Below are 25,461 nucleotides of genomic sequence, written 5' to 3'. Positions count from 1 at the left end.
CTGTGACCAGTCAAAAGTGCACCATGACTTTATGGACACACTGTATATATCCCACACACAGCTAAGTACAAAAGAATCTTGCAGACTTGATTTTGAAAATAAAGGGATTAGGCCCTGGCCAGTTGGCTCAGCGGTAGAGCGTCGGCCTAGCGTGCGGAGGACCCGGGTTCGATTCCCAGCCAGGGCACACAGGAGAAGCGCCCATTTGCTTCTCCACCCCTCCGCCGCGCTTTCCTCTCTGTCTCTCTCTTCCCCTCCCGCAGCCAAGGCTCCATTGGAGCAAAGATGGCCCGGGCGCTGGGGATGGCTCTGTGGCCTCTGCCCCAGGCGCTAGAGTGGCTCTGGTCGCAACATGGCGACGCCCAGGATGGGCAGAGCATCGCCCCCTGGTGGGCAGAGCGTCGCCCCTGATGGGCGTGCCAGGTGGATCCCGGTCGGGCGCATGTGGGAGTCTGTCTGACTGTCTCTCCCTGTTTCCAACTTCAGAAAAATGAAAAAAAAAAAAAAAAAAAAAAAAGAAAATAAAGGGATTAATAAAACCACTCACATTACCAAATGGGCACACCTACAGAATGCAAAACCTGAGGTTCTAAAACAGCACTGCTGCCACCTGGAAGTGGACTGCAATCATTCTTTTCTACAGTAAGAAAAACCAAAGAATAGGCACCTGTAGTATTCTCCAGTTACTATTTTCATCAGCTGAATTTTCAGGGTCTCATAAGAAAGTCACTCTTCTACCTCTCTGAATCCCTAACTCCATTAACAAGAAAACAAAGTGAAAGTAAGAGGCAAGAGTAAAATGTTCAGATAGATCCCCTAATGTACAGAGAAAACATGGAGGAAGAAGGGGAAGGACTGGGGAATTGAAAATGATGTAACAAACGTAATTCAACTTACTTTGGGAGTTCTTTGTCTTGAAGGGATCCCATCAAGTATAGCAATGGCATCTTTATCTTGTTTTAACATTGTGTAGCATTCAGCCATTTTGTATTTCACTTCAATTTCAGATGGAAGACACTAAGAAGAAATGAAAACATCTCTTCAAAATATTAAGTGTGACAGTTCTTAAAAATGTTAAACATAGTTCCATATCACCCAGCAATTGTGCTCCTTACGTATATAGCTAAGAGAACAGAAAACATGTATCCACATAAAAACGAGTACAAATGTTCATAATAGCATTAATAATAAACAAAAAGTGTAAACCCAAATGTCCAAGATAGGTAAAATACGGCATATCCACACAATGGGATACTATTTCGCAATAAAAAGGAATGAACTGATTCATTTAAAAAAAACAACCACGTTATTTATTAATTTGGGGGGGGGAGAGGGAAAGAGAGAGAGAGAGAGAAAGGGGAAAGGAGCAACTCATAGTAGTTGTTTCTCACATGTGCCTTGACAAGCCTGAGGTTTCGAACCAGCGACTTCAGCATTCCTGGTCAGTGCTTTATCCTCTGTGCCACCACAGGTCAGGCAAACAGATTCATTTTATAACATAGATCAACTTTCAAAATATTATGCTAAGTAAAAGAAGCCAGACACAAAAGGCCACACATTGTATGATTTCATCCACATGTTATGTCCAGAATAGGTAAATCCAGACAGAAAGGTGATTCTCAGGGGCTGGGGAAATAATGGGCACTGTGTTTTTCTAGAGGTTGATGAAAATAATCTAGAATTAGATAGTGATGACGGTTGCACAATTTTGTGAAGATAGGCAGTTACAAATAAGATAGGTTCTGTAGGTTTGTTCTAAAGCTGAATGTGTATGTAAGTTGGAACAGGTACATTTACCTAGTAAATTCAACTTAGAGGTTTGTCTTAACATAGTATTTATTTTTACCTTTCTGTGCATACACTTAAAACATTTTCAGACCTACAGACTCTATCTCATTCGTAACCTGGGAACTGCCTGTATATTAAAACTCACTGAATTGTGACTTTAATGATGTAAATTATATCTCAATTTTTAAGAAAGTCTTTAAAGATTAAATTCAGTTAATTCATACAAAAGGTGTAGCATGGTTCTTGGCACATCGAATGCTCAAAAAGTCAGCTACTGCCTGACCTGTGGTGGCATAGTGGATAGAGTATCGACCTGGAACATTGAGGTCGCCGGTTCGAAGCCCTGCGCTTGCCTAGTCAAGGCACATATGGGAGTTGATGCTTCCTGCTCCTACCCCCTTCTCTCTCTCTGTCTCCTCTCTAAAATGAAAAAATAAAAAAAAGTCAGCTACTTATATGAATGATCTTATGTGGATGATTATGAATTCCATTCAGTTTCAGAAAACAGAATATCCCGGCAATCAACTCTTTAATAGCAAAAAGCAAAGGTTTTGCATAAACAGATATAAAACAAGATGAAGATCTACAGGACTAAAAAAAAGCAACTACGTGAATTTGTCCCCTTTTAAAAAAATTTTATTTATTCATTTTAGAGGAGAGAGAGGGGGGGGGGAAGGGGGAGAGGAGCAGGAAGCGTCAATTCCCACATGTGCCTTAACCAGGCAAGCCCAGGGCCTTGAACCAGCGACTTCAGCGTCCCAGGCCAACGCTTAATCACTGCGCCACCATAGGTCGGGGCTGAATTTGTCCCTTTTTAATGTGGAAAAATACAAAGTGGAAAATAACATGACTAATAATTTCACTCCCAGTTCATTCTGCTGAAATGCCTTTTAAATATAAGTTGCAGTTATAATTTAAATTTAAAGAAAGGTTTAAGTCAAAAAGTAAAAGTTCCCCTCTCCCTAAAGTTTTCCACCACCAAATTTATTTCCTTCACACACAAAATCTTTCATGTATTTTAGGCATATACCAGGATATATTTATAATATCTATAAACCATCCCCTTTAAACAAAAAGAGTACTGAACACACTGCTTCAAACCTTATTTTCTTTATTAATATATTTCTTTCCAATTTTAGTATGTGCTGCTAAGGCAAGCACTATATAGTTATTTCTGAATCAGCATATACACTTTTGTCTCATTCTCATTTAATTTATTCATTTTCGAGAGGAAGAGAGAGAGAGGAAGAGAGGAAGAGGGAGGGAGGGGAGGAAATGAAGGGGGAGAGAGGGAGGGGTAGAAAGAAAGGGAGAAGGGGTAGAAAAGTGGGGGAGGAGGAGGAAGCATCAACTCTCATTTGTGCCTTGACCAGGCAAGCCCAGGGTTTTGAACTGGCAACCTCAGTGTTCCAGGTCGATGCTTTATCTACTGCGCCACCACAGGGTCAGGCTATCTCATTTTTCATTTAATAGTTCCATCATATTCCATCTCATGGCTACACTGTAATTTAACTAGACCTAACTAATGAACACTTTTACTTCCAGCTTCTTACCATTACAAACAGTGCTGCAACAAGCAGCCTTAGTTATATACCTTGTAAATCTTCTGTGAGTCTTAAATTAGGGTTAATTTCTAGCAATGGGACAGTTCTGTCAAAAAGTGAAATTAACAATTTCCCCCCTTCATTTATTTAATTATTAAGCAGCTATCAAAAAGTGGAATTCTTAGATGTTTCATATATTTCCCCAGGTACTCACAGTCATAACACTTGAGTTATATTTTAAAGTTGTACTATCATTAATATTATAAAAAACACTTCAGATTTTGAGTTCTGTTTGTATCAAGGGAAGGAACAATGCACAACTTTGATTAGAATCCAGGTAATTCACGGTTAATTCCATATTTAGATCCCTCCAGAGTGAATTCTGCTTTTAGCCCTTAATGATTGGTTGGGTGCATTCTTTCATCTAAGTGGTTTTTCATCTTTGTTTCTCCAGTCAAGTCTCCTTTAAAATTACATTTTATTTTACCATCTTCTACATCTAATTAGCAGTCTTGCAAATTCTTTCAGTCTGTCTCACTTCCTCACCTCCCAGCCCCAAATCACACTTTTTATCTCCAATTACCTGACTTTGTGGAGTGGATGCAGAATTTCCAGTTGAAGGTCTCACTTTTGAAGTCTTACTTAGGGCCTTCTTCTGCTGCAAAGCCATGGTATACTTACTCACAGCGTTCCGATATTCCTTATCATGAAAGAGAGAGTCTGCGTGATACACCAAAAGCTGGTACTTCTGAGATGGGGAGAATAACTCACTAGAAAACAAAGAAAGTATACCCCCTACATGGGTTACTTTGAAATGTTAGAAAGAACACCCTCCTTAGTGTCTGCCCTTAGTGTCCCTTCTTGGTATTCCAAGTCTAACACAAAGCCTCATACAATGACAAGTTACAAAAAATGTACCTTAAGAGCTAGTTCCTGAAATTAGAGGAGAGTTGTACTCTATGCTAATACAGCTAACATGTCTAAGAAAATTGCCTCAAAAAATGTTTTTTAATTTTTTTTTTTTTTTTTTTTTGTATTTTTCTGAAGCTGGAAACGGGGAGAGACACTCCGACAGATTCTCGGATGCGCCCGACCGGGATCCACCCGGCACGCCCACCAGGGGGCGCCGCTCCGCCCACCAGGGGGTGATGCTCTGCCCGTCCGGGGTGTCGCTCTGCCGCGACCAGAGCCACTCCAGCGCCCGGGGCAGAGGCCAAGGAGCCATCCCCAGCGCCCGGGCCATCTTTGCTCCAATGGAGCCTTGGCTGCGGGAGGGGGAGAGAGACAGAGAGGAAGGAGAGGGGGAGGGGTAGAGAAGCAGATGGGCGCTTCTCCTGTGTGCCCTGGCCGGGAATTGAACCCGGGACTTCTGCACGCCAGGCCGACGCTCTACCACTGAGTCAACCGGCCAGGGCCTGTTTTTTAATTTTTATTTATTGATTTTAGTAAGAGAGGAAGAGGAGGTAGGAGGGGGAGAGAGAGAGAGAGACAACAAGCTGTCCCTATATGTGCCTGGACTGGGGATCAAACCATCAACCTCTGCACTTCCAGACGATGTGCTAACCAACCAAGCAATCCAGCCAGGGCAAATTGTTGTTTTAATATGTGTTTCCTTTACTTACTATAAAAGCAATGACGCCTGACCAGGCAGTGGCCCAGTGGATAGAGCACTGGCCTGGGATACAGAGGACCCAGGGTCGAAACCCAGAGTTCATTGGCTTGAGCACAGGTTCATCCGGCTTGAGCGTGGGTTTGCTGGTTTGAGCATGGTATCAGACATGACCCCATGGTCACTGGCTTGAGCCCAAAGGTCGCTGGCCTGAAGCCTAAGGTTGCTGGCTTGAGCAAGGGGTGACTGGCTTGGCTAGGGCCCCCCAGTCAAGGCACATATAAGCAAGCAATCAATGAATAACTAAAGTACTGCAATGAAGATTTATGCTTCTCATCTCTCTTCTTTCCTGTCTGTCCCTATATGTCCCTCTGTCACTTAAAAAAATTTTTATAAAAAGGAAACTCAAAGACAGAAAGATTGAAAAGTATAGTCCAGATAGTTAAGATCTCTTCCAACTCAGATTCTATATATTTAATGAGAAATAAAATTTGATAGAAAATGTCACTATACTCAGAAAGCATTCAGTATTATGCGCCTTCTTATGCATCCAGAAGTTATATCTGAATGATTCCTGAGAGAAGGGAAATGGCAGAGTGAGGTTCGAGACTTTGAAACAGACAATTATCTGCAGACCCTTTCTGCTGTTTCAATTTTTTTTACCGTGTTGTACTGCCAATTCACTAAGAAACTTTAAAATATAAATGATAAGGGCCACAATTTAAATGCCTCCTGAAGCTGGGAAACTGGCAGATAACCTAATATGAAGAAGTCTTGTCTAGTCAGAGTATCAAACTGCTTCTATCTCGTAACATCTTCAAGAACCAAGAATAAAGACAAACTGGTACATAAATTCCCAATGGTGGAAACTGTGCCTTGGCAAATCACTCAGAACCAAGTGAAAGTCTCCAGAATAAACACAGAAGACAGACAGAGACCAGGGCTCCTCCCTGTCAACATTAAGTGGACTGTGGCAAAATGATGGGTCGCATATAGTGAAGTCCAAGAGCACACTAATGGAAATGAAATAGGGAGCAGCAGCTGCATTGCAGACACTTAAAGGGGCCTTTCTTTTCTGCTCTAGATAGCTTCAAGAGCAGGCCAAATGCAAATGGGTCCACCCTGAGTAAAAGATTCAATTATAATGCCATTCAGAGGTAGCAGACTGTGGTAGGTCTGGATGGAGACCTTAAGAGTCAAAAGGACCACCTGACCAGGTGGTGGCACAGTGCACAGGGCAGTGATCCCCAAACCCTGGGCCGCAGACCAGTACCGGTCCGAGAACCATTTGGTACCAGTCCACAGAGAAAGAATAAATAACTTACATTATTTCCATTTTATTTATATTTAAGTCTGAACAATGTTTTATTTTTTAAAAATGACCAGATTCTCTCTGTTACATCAGTCTAAGACTCACTCTTGACGCTTGTTTTGGCACGTGATACATTTATCTGCCCCACCCTAAAGGCCGGTCCGTGAAAATATTTTCTGACATTGAACCGGTCCGTGGCCCAAAAAAGGTTGGGGACCACTGGCATAGAGCATCAGACTGGGATGCAGAAGACCAAGGTTCGAGACCCCAAGGTTGCCAGCTTGAGCACAGGCTCATCTCATTTGAGCAAGACTAACCAGCTGGAACCCAAGATCGCTGGCTTGAGCAAGGGGTCATTGGGTCTGCTGAACCCCCCCCCTCAAGGCACATGAGAAAGCAATCAATGAACAACTAAGGTGCTACAACAAAGAACTGATGCTTCTTATCTCTCTCCTGTCCCTCTCTCTGTCACAATAAAAAAAAGAGTTAAAAGAACGAAAATCCAGACATCATGGCTTCTCCGTTTACTAAATGTGTGAACTTAGAGCTGTATGCACTTCTTTAGCATATTCAATCAATGTGAGTGCTTACTGTACACAAGCTGACCTCAAGAAGAGTTAAAAGTGATGTAGAACATAGATCTTAAACGTTCTCCTTAGAATAAAAATTGTTAACTAGCCTGACCAGGCGGTGGCGCAGTGGATAGAGCGTCGAACTGGGATGCGGAAGACCCAGGTTCGAGACCCTGAGGTCGCCAGCTTGAGCAAGGGTTCATCTGGTTTGAGCAAAAAGCTCACCAGCTTGAGCCCAACGTCGCTGGCTCAAGCAAGGGGTTACTTGGTCTGCTGAAGGCCTGCGGTCAAGGCACATTAAAAAAAAAAAAAAAAAAAAAAAAAAAGCCTGACCAGGCGGTGGCGCAGTGGATAGAGCGTCAGGCTGGGATACAGAGGACCCGGGTTTGAGACCCCGAGGTCGTCAGCTTCAGTGCAGGCTCATCTGGTTTGAGCAAAAGCTCACCAGCTTGGACCCAAGGTCGCTGACTCAAGCAAGGGGTTACTCGGTCTGCTGTATGTCCCCGGTCAAGGCACATATGAGAAAGCAACCAATGAACAACTAAGGTGTCACAATGAAAAACTGATAATTGATGCTTCTCATCTCTCCTCGTCCCTGTCTATCCCTCTCTGACTCTCCGTCTGTCTCTGTAAAAAATAAATAAAAAATAAAAAATTGTTATCTGTAGTGATGGACGTTAACTAGACTTACTGTGGTGATCCTTTTGCAATATATACAAACACTGGATCATTAGGTTGTACACCTGAAACTAAGGTGATGTGCCATGTCCATTATATCTTGATTTTTATTTTATTTTATTTTTTACAGAGACAGAGAGTGTGTCAGAGAGAGGGACAGACAGACAGGAATGGAGAGAGGTGAGGAGCATCAATCATCAATTTTTCATTGCAACACCTTAGTTGTTCATTGACTGCTTTCTCATATGTGCCTTGACCGCGGGCCTTCAGCAGACCGAGTGATCCCTTGCTCAAGCCACCTTGGGCTCAAGCTGGTGAGCCTTGCTCAAACCAGATGAACCCACCCTCAAGCTGGTGACCTCGGGGTCTCGAACCTGGGTCCTCTGCTTCCCAGTCCGACGTTCTATTCAGTGTGCCACTGCCTGGTCAGGCCATTATATCTTGATTTTTTTTTTTTTTTTTTTTTTTTGTATTTTTCTGAAGCTGTAAACAGGGAGAGACAGTCAGACAGACTCCTGCATGCGCCCAACCGGGATCCACCCGGCACGCCCACCAGGAGCGACGCTCTGCCCCTCCGGGGCGTCGCTCTGCCTCGACCAGAGCCACTCTAGCGCCTGGGGCAGAGGCCAAGGAGCCATCCCCAGCGCCGGGGCCATCTTTGCTCCAATGGAGCCTTGGCTGCGGGAGGGGAAGAGAGACAGAGAGGAAGGAGGGGAGGGGGTGGAGAAGCAAATGGGCGCTTCTCCTATGTGCCCTGGCCGGGAATCGAACCCGGGTCCCCCGCACGCCAGGCCGACGCTCTACCGCTGAGCCAACCGGCCAGGGCCTATATCTTAATTTTTAAAAAATAAAGTGAACCAGCCCTGGCCGGTTGGCTCAGCGGTAGAGCGTCGGCCTAGCGTGCGGAGGACCCGGGTTCGATTCCCGGCCAGGGTACATAGGAGAAGCGCCCATTTGCTTCTCCACCCCTCCGCTGCGCTTTCCTCTCTGTCTCTCTCTTCCCCTCCCGCAGCCAAGGCTCCATTGGAGCAAAGATGGCCCGGGCGCTGGGGATGGCTCTGTGGCCTCTTCCTCAGGCGCTAGAGTGGCTCTGGTCCCAACATGGCGACGCCCAGGATGGGCAGAGCGTCGCCCCTGGTGGGCGTGCCGGGTGGATCCCGGTCGGGCGCATGCGGGAGTCTGTCTGACTGTCTCTCCCTGTTTCTAGCTTCAGAAAAGTGAAAATAAATAAATAAATAAATAAATAAAGTGAACCTGACCAGGCGGTGGCACAGTGGATACAGCGTCGGACTGGGATGCGGAAGACTCAGGTTCGAGACCCCGAGGTCGCCAGCTTGAGCAAAAAGCTCACCAGCTAGGACCCAAGGTCGCTGATTTGAGCAAGGGGTCACTCGGTCTGCTGAAGGCCCACGGTCAAGGCACATACGAGAAAGCAATCAATGAACAACTAAGGTGTCGCAACAAAAAACTGATGATTGATGCTTCTCACCTCTCTCCGTTCCTGTCTGTCTGTCCCTATCTATCCCTCTGTCTCTGTAAAAAAAAAATAAATAAATAAAGTGATACAGAATGTCAAAGCAGGGCGAAAGGACAGAACAGTGAAGGCAAGGGCAATTCCGTCGAGCCACGAGTTCTCTAAAAGGGATATCTGAGTTGAAAACTGCATGAGCAAGTCGAGTTGGGGCAAGAACTCGAAGCAGAACAGCAAATGCAAAAGCCCCGAGTGGAGAAAGAGCCAAAAAGAATGGCCCAGGGAGGGAGGCTGGAGCCCAGTGAGCAGAATGCAGGAGATTGAATCAGGGAGAGAGAGGTCTGGCTCCCTCGGCCACGGGAACGACCTGGAATTTGGGCTCTGTGCAGAACTTCAGCAGGGGAGCGCCATGCATTCCGGGCTGGGAGGGCCCGCGCTTCCTCCGTGCTCAGACCCCATCAGCAAGGCAGAAGCACCTCCAAGTCTGCGCCAGGGCGCCACTCCCCCCTGCAGGGCGTCTCCCGTGTCAGGAGTTCGCGGGGCGACAAAGTGAACCCGCTAACACACTCGGGGTGGGGGGAGTCCGTCTCCGAGTGGGGCGCAGACATAAAACCAGAAGACGGGGCCTCGACGCTCCGGCGAGGGGATGCCTTAAGGGAGGAGCTGGCCCAGCGCGGTGACAGCCGCTCTGCCAGGTGACAGCTGCCTCGGAAAACCGTGGCTAGAGTGGTCCTCGGGGCCACCGCCTTCCCTTGCTCGGAACCGCCGCTGCTCCATGCCCTACGCCCCCCGGGGAACTCATCCCAACGCCGGGCACAACGCGGGGCACCAGGGGGGACTCAACCTGCGCTCCTCAGTCGGCTCCGCCCTCCGAGGCCCCCCGCTGACTCCAGAGCCTCAGCGGAGGCCCGCCGTCGCTCCTTCCCGCGGGTCCCCGAGCTCCCTCAGCCCCCGCTCCCAAACAGGCGCTTTCTCCTTAGCCTCGGGCCGCTCCCCGCCTCAACTCACGGGTTGTTATTACTCATGGTAAGTAACAAGCTGCTAAGGAGTCGCACGTTGGAGTGCAGCCCCGCGGCCGCCATGTCTCGCACGTGGTCTATCACATTCATCCTGCCCGGCAAGGCCGCGGGTAGCGGTGGCTGCGGCACGAAAAGCCGGTAGGAGCTCCTTAGAGAAGACTCCAAAATGGCGGCTCCGCCGGGGTCCATCGGGTCCACATGTGGCACCGCCTCCAGGAAATAGGCAACTATTAAAGTGCCTGTATAACAATAACAACAAAAAAAAAACCCTTAATTTTCCCCTTTGATGTGGGATGATTTGGTTTGCTTTTGTTTCAGCCAAAGCCACGTCATCATTCTAAGTTGCACACTTTATTGAGGACTTACAATGCGCTGGGGACAAATGACACCTCAATGTGAATACACGCTCAATTGAAAAACTCTGAGGGAAAGTTGTGTATCTCAGAAATTTATTTTAAAAAATGTATTAACATTTATCATAAATAAAACATTGAATCAGGCGCCAGGGGCAGTCCTAACCGCTTTTACAGTCACGCTTGCGCACCAGGCCAAGGGCGCCGCGCCCCCTCTTCTGAGATACTGTACAGCTGGAGTTAGGCTTCACTCAGCCTTAGGGTACCCGCCTTGGGGGTAAAAAGGCTGACTTTTGCTCTAGGAAATAATTCATTCGCTCAGAGTGAATTAAGACCAGGTTGAGCTTCAGCCATCATAATGTGTGTTGTTTTAATTTGCAATGCCCTAATGACATATGATGTTGAGTATTTTTTCATCTGCTTAGTCCATATGTGTATTTTTTGTGACAGAGACAGAGAGAGGCAAGTAAGGGAGATGAGAAGCATCAATTTTCCGTTGCGGCACCTTAGTTGTTCATTGATTGCTTTCTCATATGTGCCTTGACGGGGGAGGGGGGGCTACAGCAGAGCCAGTGACCCCTTGCTCAAGCCAGCGACCTTGGGCTCAAGCCAGCGAGCTTAGGGTCATGCCTATGATCCCACGCTCAAGCCGGTGAACTCAGTTTCGAACCTGAGTCCTCTACCTCCCAGTCTGATGCTCTATCCACTGCGCAAGCATCCCACCGCCTGGTCAGGTTGTGTGTCTTCTTTGGTAAGGTTTCTTTTGACATTGAAAAGAAATGTAAGCTTTTTCTGACATTTCAATATGGTTGTTTTCTTATTGTTGAGTTTTAGGGGTTCTTTGCATATTTTGGATGTTTTTTGTTTGTTTGTTTTGTTTTTATCAGAAACATGTTTTGCAAATATTTTCTACCAGTTTGTGATTTCTCTCCTCATTCTCTTGGGCACCCCTCTCCCTTACAAACAAAACAAAACAAAAACAAACACAACTGCTTTCAGTAATAATCCTGAAATGATTGATACTGGCCAGAAAAGAAACAGTGAAAATATTTTATTAAACTTCATCTAAATGATGCCAGTACAATTTTTTTTTGTTGTTGTTGTTTTTTGGGGTTTTTTTGTATTTTTCTGAAGCTGGAAATGGGGAGAGACAGTCAGACAGACTCCCGCATGCGCCCAACCGGGATCCACCCGGCACGCCCACCAGGGGCGATGCTCTGCCCACCAGGGGGCGATGCTCTGCCCCTCCGGGGCGTCGCTCTGCCACGACCAGAGCCACTCTAGCGCCTGGGGCAGAGGCCAAGGAGCCATCCCCAGCGCCCGGGCCATATTTGCTCCAATGGAGCCTTGGCTGCGGGAGGGGAAGAGAGAGACAGAGAGGAAGGAGGGGGTGGGGGTGGAGAAGCAAATGGGCGCTTCTCCTATGTGCCCTGGCCGGGAATCGAACCCGGGTCCCCCAGCACGCCAGGCCGACGCTCTACCGCTGAGCCAACCAACCAGGGCCGATGCCAGTACAATTTTAATGAAAAATAAAACTGATGTTACAGTACAAAAAGTTAATGGGTTAATACTTTTTAACTATATTAACGTATTTAAGAAAGACTTTTATCCTCTATATTGGATTAGCAAGAAAATGAATAATATACAGTTTCTGATTTGGGTCCTTAAATCTGCAAGTTTGCCAATTAGCATTAAAGACAGAATTTGTCAGCCTGACCAGGCAGTGGCACAGTGGATAGAGCGTCGGACTGGGACACAGAGGACCCAGGTTGGAAACCCCCGAGGCCGCCAGCTTGAGCACGTGCTCACCAGCTTGAGCGCGGAGTTGCTGGCTTGAGCGTGGGATCATAGACATGACCCCATGGTCGCTGACTTGAGCCCAAATGTCTCTGGTTTGAAGCCCAAGATCGCTAGCTTGTGCAAGGGGTCACTCGCTCTGCTGTACCCCCCCCCCCCATCAAGGCACATATGAGAAAGCAGTCAGTGAGACTAAGGAGCCCCAACGAAGAATTGATGCCTCTCATCTCTCCCTTCCTGTCTGTCTGTCCCTATCTGTCCGTCTCTCTGTCTCTTTCACACACACACACACACACACAAAAAGATCTGTCAGTTGTTGGAGCACAGCCTAGTGTTTCATGAAGTGAAACTATATGATACTATAATGGTGGACACATGCCATTATATGTTTGTCAAAACACATAGAACATACAACATAAACTACGGACTTAGGTGTAACAAATGTACCACACTGGTGCTGGATGTCGATAGTGGGGAAGAGTGTGCATTTGTGACTCAGCAGGAGGCAGGTGGGTATTTGGGAATTCTCTACTTTATACTCTATTGCTCTGAACCTAAAACTGCTCTGAAAAATAAAATGAAGAAAGAGGTGTGTGTGCGCGTGTGTACATTGACCTGCTTTGAGTGTCAAACCTGCTAGATACACCATTGTAGCTAACACACTTAGAACAATGCCTGCCACACAGTAAATACTATAAATGCTTGCTACTGTACTTTTTTTCTACATACGAAATATTTCATAGTTAAAACCACACCTACTGGTGTGCAGGAGTACCGGGTTTGATTCCCAGCCAGGGCACACAGGAGAAACGTCCATCTGCTTCTCCACCCCTTCCCCTCTCCTTCCTCTCTGTCTCTCTCTTCCCCTCCCGCAGCCAAGGCTCCATTGGAGCAAAGATGGCCCCGTTGCTGAGGATGGCTCTATGGCCTCTGCTCTGCCTCAGGTGCTAGAATGGCTCTGGTTGCAACAGAGCAATGGCCCAGATGGGCGGAGCATTGCCCCCTGGTGGGCCTGCCAGGTGGATCCAGGTTGGGCGCATGCAGAAGTCTGTCTGCCTCCCCGTTTCCAACTTCAGAAAAATACAAAAAAAAAAAAAACCCCCACAAAAAAACCACACCTAATAATAGCCAAATGGTGAAACAATTCAGGTGTTCACCAACTGATGAACCAAATGTGGTATATCCCCCTACAGTGTAATCTGATTTAGCAAAAAATAAAAAGAACAAATTAATGATTATAACAGGCATGAATCTAAAAATTACTGTGGTGAAAATGAAATGCCAAGTAAAAGAAAAAAAAGTCACAATCTCTGACTACGTTTGTATGAAATACCTAGAAAGGACAAACCGATGGTCACAGAAAGATTTGTGGTTGCTTGGTAGTGAGGGTGAGAATGGGGAATGTTGGCAATTGAACAGAAGGAATCTTTTAGGGGTTGATGGAAATTTTCTAAAACCAGGTTGTGATGATTGCTGCACAACTCTGGATTTACTGAACAATTATTGAATTGTACACTTAAAATGGGTGATTTTTATTTTATGTAAATTATGCCTCAGTGAAACCATTAAAAAATGAACACATCTATAAGTCACATGACAGTGAGTCACCAATTTACCTTCATACTACACTGTAAATGCAAAATATAATTCTGTTCCTATCTAGATTGACATCTTATTACAAAGTCACATATCTATTAGTCCTGGAATAAACCAGCATTCATAGACTCAATAAACTTATAAAGAGTATCAACTTTTCTCCTGCCAGGTAGCCAGTGATGTGTTCTTTATTCCCACCAGCATGTTATTTCTCCCATCTTAGAAAAAAAAATCCTCGCTCTACTTCCACTACCTGATACCACTCATTTCCTCTTTCCCCGTGAGACAGGGCTTCACAACCTTTGATGTTTTGAACTTGATATTTAACTTTATAAACTGAAATTTCCACTTTATTGTTTTTTGGGGGGGGTCTGTCCTCTGCAGCATGGATTTTTATTCTGTTCCCTGCTATATCCCTGTGGTCTAGAACAGCTGTAACAAAGAATTGATGCTTCTCATCTCTCTTCCTTCCGGTCTTTCTGTCCCTATCTGTCCCTCTCTCTGTCTCTGTCACAAAATACTCTTTTTTTTTTTACAGAGACAGAGTCAGAGAGAGGGATAGATAGGGATAGACAGGAACGGAGGGAGATGAGAAGCATCAATCATCAGGGTTTGTTTTTTTTAATATTTTTTATTTATCCATTTTAGAGAAGGAAGGGGGGGGAGAGAGAGAGAGAGAGAGAGAAAAGAGAGGAGCAGAAAGCATCAACTCCCATATGTGCCTTGACCAGGCAAGCCCAGGGTTTTGAACCGGCGACCTCAGTGTTTTCAGGTTGACACTCCATCCACTGCGCCACCACAGGTCAGGCTCAATCATCAGTTTTTTGTTTTGTTTTGTTTTTCTTACAGAGACAGAGAGTCAGAGACAGGGATAGACAGGGACAGACAGACAGGAACAGAGAGATGAGAAGCATCAATCATCAGTTTTTCCTTGCGCATTGTGACACCTTAGTTATTCATTGATTGCTTTCTCATGTGGGCCTTCAGTAGACCGAGTAACCCCTTGCTCGAGTCAGCAACCTTGGGTCCAAGCTGGTGAGCCTTCTGCTCAAACCAGATGAGCCCGCACTCAAGCTGGCGACCTTGGGGTCTCGAACCTGGGTCCTTGGCATCCCAGTCTGACGCTCTATCCACTGCACCACTGCTGGTCAGGCAACATTTTTAATTGAAATTGTCATACCTTCTTGTAAAGTGATTCCTTTCTCCTTTAATCCCTCAAATCTCTTGACTGGAAATTACAGTTTGGTCAATTCGTTTGATAACTAACAACCTTACTGCCTTGTACATCTCCCCATCATATTTAAATATGTGATTAACTTTTCTCATCTCTGTAAAGCTTGTCTCACAAGAGTGAATATAGAGTAAGTGGGATGCTTCTTCACATTCCTAACAGTTTGACACCCACCTGGTTGATGGGAAACTCGTGAAAGCAGGTGTCCTATCAGTCTTGCTAACTACTCTGTGTTCTATGCCTGACACACAGTAGGTACCCAATAAATATTTGATAGTGGATGAATGAGAAGCATGAGTTAATGACTTCACACATAGCTCACTTAATTAAAAAGTTTAAGATATTATATGTAAAAATGCTTTAATAAATCATGAAATATCATACAAACATAAAAAAAATCATTATGAACCTAACCAGGCGGTGGCGCAGTGGATAGAGCATCGGACTGGGACGCAGAGGACCCAAGTTGGAAACTCCAAGGTTGCCAGCTTGAACATGGACTCATCTGGTTTGGACAAGGCTCAACAGCTTGAGCCCAGGGTCACTGGCTTGAGCAAGGGATCACTCCCACTGTAGCCCCCTGGTCAAGGCACATATTAGAAAGCAATCAATGAGAAACTACGGTGCTGGCCCTGGCCGGTTGGCTCAGTGGTAGAGCGTCGGCCTGGTGTGCGGGAGTCCCAGGTTCGATTCCCAGCCAGGGCACACAGGAGAAGCGTCCATCTGCTTCTCCACCCCTCCCCCTCTCCTTCCTCTCTGTCTCTCTCTTCCCCTCCCACAGCCAAGGGAGCATAGTTTGCCTGGGCACTGAGGATGGCTCTATGGCCTCTGCCTCAGGCGCTAGAATGGCTCTGATTGCAGCAGACCAATGCCCCAAGATGGGCAGAGCATTGCCCCCTGGTGGGCATGTCGGGTGGATCCCGGTCGGGCACATGCGGAAGTCTGACTGCCTCCCCGTTTCCAACTTCAGAAAAAGAAAAAGAAAAAAAAAAAGAGAGAGAGAAAAGAAACTACGGTGCTGCAACAAAGAATTGATGCTCCTCATCTCTCTTCCTTCCGGTCTGTCTGTCTCTATCTGTCCCTCTCTCTGTCTCTGTCACACACACACACACAAAAATCATTATGAAACATTCATCACTAGCTGGTTTCTTCTCCTCTCCTTCCAGCTTATTCACAGGACATTTATTCAACATATATTTAATATGCACCTGCTGTGTGCCTCAAACTGTTCTAGACCACAGGGATATAGCAGAGAACAGAACAAAAATCCATGCTGCAGAGGACAGACCCCCCCAAAAAAACAATAAAGTGGAAATTTCAGTTTATAAAGTTAAATATCAAGTTCAAAACATCAAAGGTTGTGAAGCCCTGTCTCACGGGGAAGGAGGAAATGAGTGGTATCAGGTAGTGGAAGTAGAGCGAGGATTTTTTTTTTTTCTAAGATGGGAGAAATAACATGCTGGTGGGAATAAAGAACACATCACTGGCTACCTGGCAGGAGAAAAGTTGATACTCTTTATAAAGAAATGACGCTAGCCCTGGCCGGTTGGCTCAGCGGTAGAGCCGTCGGCCTGGCGTGTGGGGGACCAGGGTTCGATTCCCTGCCAGGGCACATAGGAGAAGCGCCCATTTGCTTCTCCACCCGCCCCCCTTCCTCTTTGTCTCTCTCTTCCCCTCCCGCAGCAGGGGCTCCATTGGAGCAAAGATGACCCGGCCCCTGGGGATGGCTCCTTGGCCTCTGCCCCAGGCGCTAGAGTGGCTCTGGTCGCGGCAGAGCATCGCCCCCTGGTGGGCGGAGCATCGCCCCTGGTGGGCGTGCCAGGTGGATCCCGGTCAGGCGCATGGGGGAGTCTGACTGTCTCTCCCCGTTTCCAGCTTCAGAAAAATACAAAAAAAAAAAAAAATGACGCTAAAACACACCTGTGTGGGGTTGATAAACACCCACAAAGCAAAAATACTTATAAAGAATAAAGGCCAAAGGAAAATTCACCTCCAGAGGTTTTCTTTTTTTACAATCACTTTAAAATCAATGACTCCAAAGGAGAATGGGTCCCAAGGTTAAGTTCCATTAACCTAATGTGAGCGAGATCATACTGGTTTTAATGTTATTCAAAGGACTTGGGACACACAGAGATATATCCAGGGGGACAAGGCCTCCTCTTTCTCATGGAATCATCTTCTAAAATGATCATTTTGGAACTGGAGGGGACTTTAGAAGTTATCTCAGTTTCATTTTTCCTTTTATGGATGAGGCCCATAACTGACATGAGTAGACACTGAGCTGGCTGTGAACCTTATGTCAGCAAGCCACTTACCAGATGCAGAATGACATGGATACTGTGGGGCTGTTGAATAAAATACATTAGAGGAGCAATTTATTCATGTAAATGTTCCGCTCCACTTAAGTTCATTTCTAAACGTCCAGCAGCCTCCTAAGAATGAAAATCTTTCCCAGCTGCATTAGACATTTTTCTTAGATCTGTCTTTTGTACCAGGGGGAAAACACAACACTTGTAAATTGCTCTAAGGGAAACATTACTTAACATCCCTTAAGTGTCTCCTGGCAGTGAGAGCCTTCCTTTCGGTGGAAAGGAACTTCAGGACAGAGAATTTGACAGAACAACCGGAGGAAATACATACGGCTATCTTTCTAAATGATTTTCCCTCTTTTCAGCAAAAGTGGCTGCCAAGGGCCTGACCTGTGGTGGCGCAGTGGATAAAGCGTCGACCTGGAAATGCTGAGGTTGCCGGTTCGAAACCCTGGGCTTGCCTGGTCAAGGCACATATGGGAGTTGTTGCTTCCAGCTCCTCCCCCCTTCTCTTTCCCCTGTCTCTCTCTCCTCTCTAAAAATGAATAAATAAAAAATTAAAAAGTGGCTGCCAAGGCAACATATTCTGGAGTTCTAAGATGTCTGGCTTGGCAATTTGTATATGAGATGGTCAGAGAAGTAAGGCTAGGGCAGCTAACTCACACACAAATGCAAAACCAAGAGGGCTTGCCCAGTCAAGAGTTCAGCTGTCATCAAATAAAGTTTTCTGGAGGTTTTAATACTATTAACATCTCCAAGAAATTCCTTTCTCTAAGCCTCGTGTTTTACCAATCAACCTCTTATTCTGATTAGCCTCTTAGACAATTCCTTGCAGATTCCTTCCTTTTTTGTGATTCCTTCCTTTTTTTGTGATTTTTTTTTTTTTCCTGAAGTGAGAAGCGGGGAGGCCGTCAGACAAGACTCCCATATGCGCCTGACCGGGATCCACCCAGCATGCCCACCAGGGGGCGATGCTCGATCTGGAGCACTGCTCACTGCAGTCAGAGCCATTCTAGCACCTGAGGTAGAGGCCATGGAGCCATCTTCAGCACCCAGGCCAACTTTGCTCCCATGGAGCCTTGGCTGGGGGACGGGAAGAGAGAGAGAAAGGAGAGGGAGAAAGGTGGAGAATCAGACGGGCACCTCTCCTGTGTGCCCTGGCCAGGAATCGAACCCAGGGCTTCCACACGCCAGGCCGACACTCTACCACTGAGCAAACCAGCCAGGGCCCCTTTTCTGTAATTCTTAACTGTCTCAGGGGTCACAGTCTATCTCCTAATTCCACTAGAACCTTGTCTCAAGTGTCTTTTATTCTTTATAGTTCATGTATATTTCAATTTGCCTGATGGGTATCATGTCAGCAATCAGCTGCCCCCTCAAACTTAGTGCGCTTCAGAATTAAACTCCCTTCCCACTCACCTCCCAAAGGACCCCAAGCCTAACCACTTATCTCCAGCAGTTTGCCCAGGACAATCTTGTTTATGTATGCTGTCCCAGAATTAATCATAGCATATTCTTTTATGCTCAAGAACTTGGATGGCAAATTAAATTGTCACCAAAGCTATTACCATCAAAGGCATTGAAATTTCCATTCCAAGTCGGCTAGACTCAAAACCTCTAAACCTGACTCAGCTGCTAAATTCAATGCAGTGGAATCTTCTTTTAGAATGTCTCTCAAATCTCCCCTAATTTTTACATTCCCAATAACACTCACTAAGCCCTTACATTGAGACCACTAATAAAGCTTCTTAATCCCTGTGATCTCTCCCTCCGATCTCTCCACCCTCCAAAACATCTAGTGCACTGTAACTAATGCAACCTTATTAAAATCCTGATTTTATCCTCTTGCCCCTTGGCTTCAAAATTTAAATGTAGTAAGTCAATGAACATTTATTAGGTATTTACTATTTTGAGAGGCAGTCTGTGTTGGCTTTCAAAATCTTCATTCATTCAATATATACTTGTATGTATCTCACTGTCCCAAGGATTGGGGCTACAATGATGCATGGCCCATGACCAGGCAGAAAAACAAATGGCAATATAAGACAGCCAGATGGTCAGTCAGGAGTCTTATGATAAAATGGCAAATGACTTTTGTAAAACACCACGAGAAGCAGGAACTGGAACAGATACTTGTACACCAAAGTTCATTAGTGTATTATGCACTATGGCCAAAAGGCAGAACCAACCCATCAACAGATGGATAAACCAAATTGGTATATCCATATAATGGAGTATTATTCAACCATAAAAAGGAATGAAGGCCCTGGCCGGTTGGCTCAGTGGTAGAGCGTCAGCCTGGCGTGCAGAAGTCCCTGGATCGATTCCCGGCCAGGGCACACAGGAGAAGCGCCCATCTGCTTCTCCACCCTCCCCCTCTCCTTCCTCTCTGTCTCTCTCTTCCCCTCCCGCAGCCGAGGCTCCATTGGAGCAAAGATGGCCTGGGCGCTGGGGATGGCTCCTTGGCCTCTACCTCAGGCGCTGGAGTGGCTCTGGGTGCAACAGAGCCACGCCCTGGAGGGGCAGAGCATCGCCCCCTGGTGGGCAGAGTGTCGCCCCCTGGTGGGCGTGCCAGGTGGATCCCGGTCGGGCACATGCGGGAGTCTGTCTGACCGTCTCTCCCCGTTTCTAGCTTCAGAATAATACAAAAAAAAAAAAAAAAAAGGAATGAAGTTCTGATACATAGTACAACATGGACGAACACTTAAAACATTTAGCTAAGCAAAAGAAGTCAGACATAAGAGGACAAGTAACTGTATAATTCTTATATGGTGAAATCCTGTTTTTTCTTTTTTTTTACAGAGACAGAGAGTCAGAGAGAGGGATAGACAGGGACAGACAGACAGGAATGAAGAGATGAGAAGCATCAATCATTAGTTTTTCACTGCGCATTGCAACACCTTAATTGTTCACTGATTGCTTTCTCATACGTGCCTTAACCGCGGGCCTCCAGCAGACCAAGTAAACCCCTGCTCGAGCCAGCGACCTTGGGTCCAAGCTGGTGAGCTTTGCTCAAACCAGATCAGCCCGCGCTCAAACTGGTGACCTCGGGGTCTCGAACCTGGGTCTTCCGCATCCCAGTCCTACGCTCTATCCACTGCGCCACCGCCCAGTCAGGCTGTTTTTTGTTTGTTTGTATTTTTCTGAAGTTAGAAACGGGGAGGCAGTCAGACAGACTCCCGCATGTGCCCGACCGGGATCCACCCGGCATGCCCACAGGGGGCGATGCTCTGCCCATCTGGGGCGTTGCTCTGCTGTGACCAGAGCCATTCTAGCACCTGAGGCAGAGGCCATGGAGCAAAAAGCTCGCCAGCTTGGACCCAAGGTTGCTGGCTTGAGCAAGGGGTTACTTGGTCTGCTGAAGACCCGCGGTCAAGGCACATATGAGAAAACAATCAATGAACAACTAAGGTGTCGCAATGAAAAACTGATGATTGATGCTTCTCATCTCTGTTCCTGTCGGTCCCTGTCTCTCTCTCTCTCTCTCCCTGTAAAAAAAAAAAAAATTCTATGCCTGACCCTGGCTCACGAATGTCCAGGGCATTCCCCCCTGTTAGGGCAGCTTCTTTGCTCTCAGAGCCTTGGCCATAAGGTTTCCTTCGTGCCAGGCTTGGTCATGGCATGCATCTGGCCCAATCTACTCCTTTCCCATGCAGCCTGCCTAATTTGGCTCACTTGTTCTGATGAGCTTAGTTCACTAAATCTTCTCTAATCGACCTCAGAAGTAACAGCCTGCCCCTTCCACGGGCCTCTGCAGCGCTGGGCAGTCATGTCATTGTTTCTGTGTTCCTTGGTTTCCATCTTGATGTGCACATTTATCAGACAGTAAAGTCCTGGACAGCAGAGTTCATATTTACATTTCTTTTTTTTTTTAGTTTTTGTTTTAAGAGAGAAGCAGAAAGCGCCAACTCCCATATGTGCCTTGACCAGGCAAGCCCAGGGTCTCGAACCGGTGACCTCAGCATCCCAAGGTCAATGCTTTACTTACTGTGCCACCACAGGTCAGGCAATATTTACATTTTTTGAACTTCCTTTCAACAGCTGACGGAGCACAAGGAACAGAACAAGCTCCTGATCTTGTTGCCTGAATGTTACTAAAAATAGTAACATAGCAAAGTGACCATCTTATAATGGCTAAGAGGGCCAGCCCTGGATTCAGAAAAGACTTGGCTTAAATTGCCATTTCTGCCAATTTCCAGGTGTGTGATAGTTTTATTTATATTAAATACATTATAGTACAGCAAGTTATTTCTGTAAGCCTCAGCTTCTTCACCTGGAAAAGATAGTACTTGTATCTATCACAAAGGTTCTTGCAAGGGTTAAACAGGATTAAAAATGTGAAGTGTTTCATCCACTGCCAGATCACCTATAAATCAGAGCTGCAGTGTTAAAGCAAAGTGGAAAATCATGATTGATGTTTTATCTGAGTATCAACACAAAACAGATGTGGCCCTAACGTTACACTCTCCTAATGGAATGGTCTCCCGAACTTCTATAAACAAAATGAAGGGGAAATAAACCAAATGGCTTCTGGTGTCATAGCAGTGCATCCCTTCCTGGACACAGCGCCAAAGTTTCTTATTCAATCCTCGGTCCCCGTAACTGTGGAATAAAGGAAAATGCAGAATAAAACCATTCTCATAAATCTTGTCTGAGTATTTCCATGTACTGTCATCTTTCAACACGTGACAGTAATTTGTGGCTTATTAAAATGGTAAGTATAAACAGGAAGCTTAAGAAAAAAGAACAAGGTGACTTGTCCTCAGCCTGTTTCTGGATAATAAAATTTGATTTTCTATCTATCTTTTGTATATTAAAAAAAATTTTTTCCCCCTGATTATGAAGGTAACACATATCTTATTGAATTATAGTATGACTTAGAACATACAAGTCTTTGTAATGTTCCTGCCCCGAGAAAATCACTGTTAGCAGTTTGTTGTATATGTTCCTGTAGTTTTTCCTGGAGTACATACAATACACAAGGATGAAATTATATTAAATACTGTCCTCAACTTTTTTTTTATGGCATCTTTTTACATCAGGACATATAGAGCCCCTTATTTTTTTTAATATCAGCTTTTTTTTTTTTTACAGGGACAGAGAGCGAGTCAGAGAGAGGGATAGACAGACAGGAAGGGAGAGAGATGAGAAGCATCAATCATCAGTTCTTCCCTGCGACACCTCAGTTGTTCATTGATTGCCCTCTCATATGTGCCCTGACTGCGGGCCCTCAGCAGACCGAATAACCCCTTGCTCCAGCCAACAACCTTGGGTCCAAGCTAGTGAGCTTTGCTCAAGCCAGATGAGCCTGCGCTCAAGCTGGTGAACTCGGGGTCTCGAACCTGGGTCCTCTGCATCCCAGTCCGACACTCTATCCATTGCGCCACCGCCTGGTCAGGCCCCTTATTTTTTTTAATGGCTGCATATTTCAGTCTATGCATGTGCCATAACTTATTATCCAATTCTTTATTTAAAAATGACTAAAGTGCTCTGGCCTGCTAGTTCAGTTGCTTAGAGCATTGTCCCAATAAGCCAAATTGCCGGTTCAATCCACAGTCAGGGCACATACAGAAATAGATCAATGTTTCTCTTTTTTCTCTCTCCCTTCCTCTCTATAAAAATGTGGAACAAATTGATGTCTCTCTCTCTCTAAAAAATAAAAACCAATCAATAAAAACTTAAAAATGATTAAACAAACAAGATACAAGAAAAAATAAAAAGACTGAATTATTTCCAGGTGTGTGTTTCAGCATTCAACAATACTTGAACTGTATCTGCTGGATCAAAAGAAATAAGCATTTTAAAATGTGACACAACTTTATTTTAATTTATTCATTTTTATAGAGAGAGGAAAGAGAGAATGAGAGAAAGAAAAAGAGAGAGAAAAGGGGAGGAGCAGGAAGCATCAACTCCCATATGCACCTTGACCAGGCAAGCCTAGGGTTTTGAACTGGTGACCTCAGAGTTCCAGGCCGAGGCTCTATCCACAGCACCACCACAGGTCAGGCAGAACAATCTTCTTTCAATGTCAGCATTACATGTTGATTAAAGCTGTACTTTTAAGTCCATTACATTACACTTCCTGTATAATTTATTCTAATCCTTTGGAAACTGTTCTCTCAGGTACATTAAAAAGCAAACAAAACACCTTCATTATACAGCACCAATGGGAAATGTTCTAGGAGCCAGCCTTTTGGCTCTTATTGTCTGTGATCCCCTTGCTGGCACTAACGGAACAGGCAACACATAGTCGGTTTGTATCACAAAGGTTTCACAATTAAAAAAAATGTTAGAAACAAACCTTTAATCTTTATGGGTCACTGTGGCTTTCATTCTTCCTTTCTGACAAGTCTCAGAGTCTGTAACGGAAGTTCCAACCCAGGCTCCCAGAATCTGATCTTAGATAAGAATTTAAATTTAAAACAAAGACAACCCAACACCCTTTTGGTTTCAAGTCTTTTTTTGTACGTACGTCCCAGTATGTTTTGACATACACATACTATTCACTATGTGAAATGTGGTACTTGGCTCATAATTCAGATCTTCAGAGTATTTAACTCACATCAAAATTATACTCTAGTTGACCAATTATTGGGGTCAAGCTCCAGTTTTAATATAATTTTAAGAAAATCAGAGTCATAACATGTTCAGTTAAAAGTTTCCTTTTCCTAGCCTGACCAGGCAGTGGTGCAGTGGAGAGAGCATCGGACTGGAATGTGGAGGACCCAGGTTCAAAACCCTGAAGTCACCAACTTGAGCATGGGATCATAAACATGACCCCATAGTCACCAGCTTGAGCCCAAGGTCGCTGGCCCGAGCAAGGGGGTTACTTACTCTGCTGTAGCCCCCCCACCATCAAGGTGCATATGAGAAAGCAATCAATGAACAACTAAGGTGCTGCAATGAATTGATGCTTCTCATCTCTCTCCCTTCCTGCCGGTCTCTGTCACAAAAACAAGTTTCCTTTTTCCAGACTCCCTTGTAGCTAGAGGCCAAGGAGACACAAGGGCAAATTTCTAGACAAGGTTTCTGGGAAGGGTGTGAAAGGTGGTGCACAGCTGGTGTGCTCCTTCTTCCTGCCAAGCACAAGGATGCATCAGCATCTAGATACTATGAGGATAAGAACCACATGCAAAGGGTAGGGCAGGAAAACAGAAGGAGCCTATTAGGGATCCTCGATGATACCCTTATATTCAGAGACTACTTCCAGATTCAAAAGAAAACCTTCAAGGCACTCTGTGCTGTGGCCAAATACAAGCTCAACATTGATCCTGAAACAACTGCCTGTTACAATAAAAGCCAAACACAAAAAGGTGTAGTAAAGACAGCAGTTGGTAACTTTATGTCCAAAGGACTCAAGGTACTTCCTGAGATATCTTAAAACATGTAAGAAAATACATGGTTTCATGTTTTTGGAAGAACCCACATAATAGCTACTAATGTCAGCCAAATAACAAAAACCTCTTAAATGCTAACACTTGACAAATGTAAAAATGTCACATAAGGATAGACAATGTATAGTCTAGAAATTATCTCATACATTTATAGCCAACTGACTTTTTTTTTTTTAAAGAGAGAAAAGAGAGATGGGGATGTGGGGAAGTGAGAGATGAGAAGCATCAACTCATAGTTGAGGCTCCTTAGTCGTTCATTGATTGCTTCTCATATGTACCTTGACCAGGGGGCTCCATCTGAGCCAGTGACTCCTTGCTCAAGCCAGCGACCTTGGGCTTTAAGCCAACAACCTTTGGGCTCAAGCCAGTGACCATGGGATCATGTCTATGATCCCACACTCAAGCCTGTGACTCCACACTCAATTTGGTAAGTCCGTGCTCAAGCTGGTGACCTCGGGGTTTCAAAACTGGGACCTCAGCATTCCAGGTCAACGCTCTAGCCACTGTACCACCACCTAACAGATTATAGTCAACAGATTTTTGACAAGGAGGCCAAGCTAATTCAAAAGCGAAAGAGTCTTCTCAAAAATGGTCCTGGGACAAATGGTTAGCCACATGCAAAATAAAGCTGGACTCCTATTTTACTTCACATATAAAAATTAACTCAAAATGCCTGACCAGGCAGTATAGCAGTGGATAGAGTTGACCTGGAATACTGAGGTTGCCAGTTTGAAACCCTGGGCTTGCCCAGTCAAGGCACATACAGGCAAGCAATGAACAACTAAAGT

General features: G+C 45.3%; 1 protein-coding gene across 1 annotated transcript in view; it reads right to left on the bottom strand.

Annotated features, from left to right (window-relative positions):
* Positions 1 to 10,174, bottom strand: part of ANAPC7 (anaphase promoting complex subunit 7) — a 30,594-nt gene extending 20,420 nt beyond the window's left edge. The window contains exons 1-3 of the mRNA XM_066260607.1: positions 9,983 to 10,174; positions 3,916 to 4,102; positions 898 to 1,017 (exon numbers count right to left, since the gene is read on the bottom strand). Coding sequence (XP_066116704.1) covers positions 898 to 1,017; positions 3,916 to 4,102; positions 9,983 to 10,083 — 408 coding nt within the window. The 5' untranslated portion in view covers positions 10,084 to 10,174. The remainder of the gene's footprint in view (positions 1 to 897; positions 1,018 to 3,915; positions 4,103 to 9,982) is intronic.
* Positions 10,175 to 25,461: the final 15,287 nt, after the last annotated feature.

The sequence above is a fragment of the Saccopteryx bilineata genome, chromosome 2 (assembly GCF_036850765.1).
Source record: "Saccopteryx bilineata isolate mSacBil1 chromosome 2, mSacBil1_pri_phased_curated, whole genome shotgun sequence".
Taxonomy (NCBI): domain Eukaryota; kingdom Metazoa; phylum Chordata; class Mammalia; order Chiroptera; family Emballonuridae; genus Saccopteryx; species Saccopteryx bilineata.
This window is presented reverse-complemented; position numbering and strand designations above follow the sequence as displayed.